At 33.5% G+C, this 4,302-nt stretch overlaps 1 protein-coding gene across 1 annotated transcript; it reads right to left on the minus strand.

Annotated features, from left to right (window-relative positions):
- Nucleotides 1-2,482: 2,482 nt before the first annotated feature.
- Nucleotides 2,483-3,609, minus strand: LOC134727213 (neurogenin-1-like). The gene has a single exon (XM_063591594.1). It carries the CDS (start codon nucleotides 3,367-3,369, stop codon nucleotides 2,797-2,799), a length of 573 nt encoding a protein of 190 aa, XP_063447664.1. The 5' UTR covers nucleotides 3,370-3,609; the 3' UTR covers nucleotides 2,483-2,796.
- Nucleotides 3,610-4,302: the final 693 nt, after the last annotated feature.

Raw genomic sequence — 4,302 nt, forward strand, 5'->3', positions numbered from 1 at the left:
TGAGGAACTATGTTAAATACAAAGTAGTCAAAATTATTATGTACAGAAGTGAATAAGATTATAAGAATTGGTTAAGAAAATTTCAATTTTTAATTATTCCTTATTGACAATATTCATGACACAGCAACCCAAGAACATTTTGCGAACATGTTAGGTTTCCACGGCCCAAACAAGTACTTACAACAAACCTTCAGACGCCAACTACTGATATACTTAATTGTTGGCGTACAACGATAAAATAATATCCAGTTTAAATTGATGCTGAAAGTACACCGGATCTCATTGCCAGGACATGAGTATTTAGTACCTTCCTCATGGTGTAACACATAGTCATAAAAAAAGAACATAAGTAATTAGTACCTTCATCATGGTGTAACACATAGTCATAAAGAACATCAGTAGGTAGTACCTTCCTCATAGTGTAACACATAGTCATACAAACATGAGTAGTTAGTACCTTTCTCATGGTGTAACACAAAGTCATAAAGTATATGAGTAATTAGTACCTTCCTCATGGTGTAACACATAGTCATAAAGAACATCAGTAGTCAGTACCTTCATCATGGTGTAACACATAGTCATAGAGAACATCAGTAGTTAGTACCTTTCTCATGGTGTAACACATAGTCATACAAACATGAGTAGTTAGTACCTTTCTCATGGTGTAACACAAAGTCATAAAGAATATGAGTAATTAGTACCTTCCTCATGGTGTAACACATAGTCATAAAGAACATCAGTAGTCAGTACCTTTCTCACGGTGTAACACAAAGTCATAAAGAACATCAGTAGTCAGTACATTCCTCATAGTGTAACACATAGTCATACAAACATGAGTAGTTAGTACCTTTCTCATGGTGTAACACAAAGTCATAAAGAATATGAGTAATTAGTACCTTCCTCATGGTGTAACACATAGTCATAAAGAACACCAGTAGTCAGTACCTTCCTCATGGTGAAAGACATAGTCATAAAGAACATGAGTAGTTAGTACCTTTCTCATGGTGTAACACATAGTCATAAAGAACATGAGTAGTTAGTACCTTTCTCATGGTGTCACACATAGTCATAAAGAACACGAGTAGTTAGTACCTTTCTCATGGTGTCATACATAGTCATAAAGAACATAAGTAGTCAGTACCTTCCTCATAGTGTAACACATAGTCATAAAGAACATGAGTAGTTAGTACCTTCCTCATAGTGTAACACATAGTCATAAAGAACATGAGTAGTTAGTACCTTCCTCATGGTGTAACACATAGTCATAAAGAACATCAGTAGATAGTACCTATCTCATGGTGTAACACATAGTTATAAAGAACATTTGTAGTTAATACCTATCTTATGGTGTAACACATAGTTATAAAGAACATTTGTAGTTAGTACCTTCCTCATGGTGTAACACATAGCCACGAAGAACATCAGTAGTCAGTACCTTCCTCATGGTGTAAGACATAGTCATAAAGAACATGAGTAGTTAGTACCTTCCTCATGGTGTAACACATAGTCACAAAGAACATGAGTAGTTAGTACCTTCCTCGTGGTGTAAAATAAAGTCACATAAACCCATAACAGCTAGAGATCTTAATCTCACTGTACATGCCAAAATGTCTACTTTCAAAAGATTGCATACCCACTTCAGAAATTATAATAAAGACGTTTCAAAACAGATAAAAAGAAATCAACCTTTAACATCAGTTCCACGACTTTGAAAATGTGACATAAAATATGGCAGGGTTTTCTCTATTTAAATATTTTACATTTATCATTACGCGGTCTTTTATTAGTGACTATGATGTATTGGCTTTGCTCATTGTTGAAGTGACCTATGGTTGTTAATTTCTGTGTCATTTGTTATCTTGTGAATAGTTGTTTCAATCATTGTAAATCATACCACATCTTTGTTTGTATATTAATAACGATGCAGCTAACGACCGCTGATCACCACTTAATATAACAAATAGTAAAAGGCAAAACCCAAGACAAAATGACCCTCTTTCGTATCGAGAATGTCGTGCAAGATCGTCATATTTGCATAAAGGAAAAAAATAATCCATGAATTCCTTCAATTGCTGACTTAGTACCCGTGAACGTAGTAATATTTGGATCATAATATGACTCGCTCAATCACAAATAAACTTGTATGCTATCGTCGAAATTTATATCAACCCGTCAAATTGTCTAATTGGAAAGCGGCTAAATCGTATATTGTGAGATCTTTACATCATTTTGAAGGATCTTATATCTTGTTTTAGGATATCGATTTTTTTCAATTGATTATTTCTTGAACTTGACCCTTTTACACTTCATTTGCACCGAAAAAAAAATTATGGTTTCGAAGCAAACGAATCACAGAACCGTGAAAAGCATTCTAAAAAAAACATCTATCATTTAACATACTGTATACAGCCTTATTATAGAGCAATCTTAAATCACTTAAAACTTATTAACTTCACAACAAATGCATTGTCAGTATTTTATTTTTAGAACATTTATAAAATTAACAGATATAATAACATAAATATGAGAACAGAGTATTTCCGACGAATCCGTGGAAGACTTTAATAAATTAATTTTCATAACTGAACATAACCACACTACCAATTAAGTTCACTTTTGTAATTTTAATCCTTGAATAAAAATGCAAATGAACAGAAGCCGTTGGCCACCTGGTATAATTAGGGATTTTACTAGCAGTGGATTTCCCTACTTACACTTTCTATAGTCACTTTGCTCTTGGCGGTAGCATCATTGAAACCCGCTGAAGCATTAGAATTGAAACTTCTCAGGTAGTTTTCATCCCAGTAGATCCTTTAGGGCTCCAATGTAACTTTGGGCCATCTGAAGAGTTTCATACTTTGAAAGTTTTTGATCGTCACCGATAGAGGGGATTACGTTACGCAGATGATCGAACGCAACGTTCAAACTTTCCATCCTTCTTCTTTCTCTGGCATTTGCTGCTAGTCTTCGTTTCTTTAAAGTGTCTTTAGTTGGTAAAGCACTATTCCGCCTCCTATGTGAATATTTTTGATGACTTCTTTGCATTTTATAATCGTCTGAATTTGAGGTTAATTCATTTAACTGATTTTCGTCTGGCGGAAAAATAAAACGAGTTCTATCCATTAACTGTGAACTGAGAGGTGTTTCTGGGGTGGTCAGCGGGGTGGCATCACTGTCACTTGGAATATAGGTAGACGCTGAACTGTCAAACTCGTCATTCCGACAATATCCTTGTGGTAGTGGTTTTAAACTGTCCAGTGTAAATGTATTAAGTACATTACTATTTTGAAGTCGACTGGTTCCTGAAGTCTCACACGAAGAAACTGGTCCTGGAATCACACACCCAAAAGAGGAACAAAGGGTTTCCATAGTTAATTGACGAAGCAAAGTTTGTATTTTGTTAAACAATTTTAAATTGTTTATTTTCACTCAGTTAAATAAAATAACTGTATAAAGTACACACACAAGCAGGAAAGTTATAATAAGATATTTTTAAAATCCATTTTCTTAATGTGCATGCACAAAGTCAATTATATTTCATTACTCAATATCGCAATGGAGAAAATATCCGATCAAGTAATATTTTATTTAATGCCATATGGAACATAGAACTATATACTCATCTGCATCTTAAATATCACACCTGACATACCTGTATTTTTACCTGTCACGAAGTCGTTATAACCAATCAGAAAATCGTATAGAAGCGAATGTATCATTTATTTTTCACGCTTCTATGAATTGATGCAGAAGTGTATCAGGACACGCCTACCAAAAATAAATTGTATTCTGGCTTTTGCAATTAAAGTTTCCTTTTTTTCTCTCAACAAAACAGATTTCAATTGAAATTCCATTGGTTCATTGTGATATTTTTTTTCGAAAGTATTGTATTATTGAAATCTATAAACAAAAAATAATTTGCATTGTAAAAATTATATTTTAATCTTTCAATTGTCGTTCAGGGGGGCATAACAGTTCGCGTGTACATCATTAACATATTTATATAAACATTTGCTCGACAACACAAATCGAATTATCAGTAAATAAAAGTGTTCTAAAAAAAGAACAACCGGAGCGTGGTTTTCTTTTCTAAAAGGACAATATCGATGAATTTTAAACGTAAACAGGACTTATCTTTTCATGTTAGAAAAGATTGATTCGACAAATGATAAAAAAATAGTTTTTAAAGATATAGTTTTCCGCCGCATTGATTGAATCCTCTCTTCCAATCATTTAGTTGTATTCCTCCTATCTGTTCACATGTCTTTTATTGTTCCCTTTCACTCTATTACCAGTTCTTAA

The sequence above is a fragment of the Mytilus trossulus genome, chromosome 7 (genome assembly GCF_036588685.1).
Source record: "Mytilus trossulus isolate FHL-02 chromosome 7, PNRI_Mtr1.1.1.hap1, whole genome shotgun sequence".
NCBI classification, from domain to species: domain Eukaryota; kingdom Metazoa; phylum Mollusca; class Bivalvia; order Mytilida; family Mytilidae; genus Mytilus; species Mytilus trossulus.

What these genes read in the sequence shown, in the direction of transcription:
- LOC134727213 (XM_063591594.1), bottom strand. Translation starts at nt 3,369, where the DNA reads ATGGAAACCCTTTGTTCCTCTTTTGGGTGTGTGATTCCAGGACCAGTT.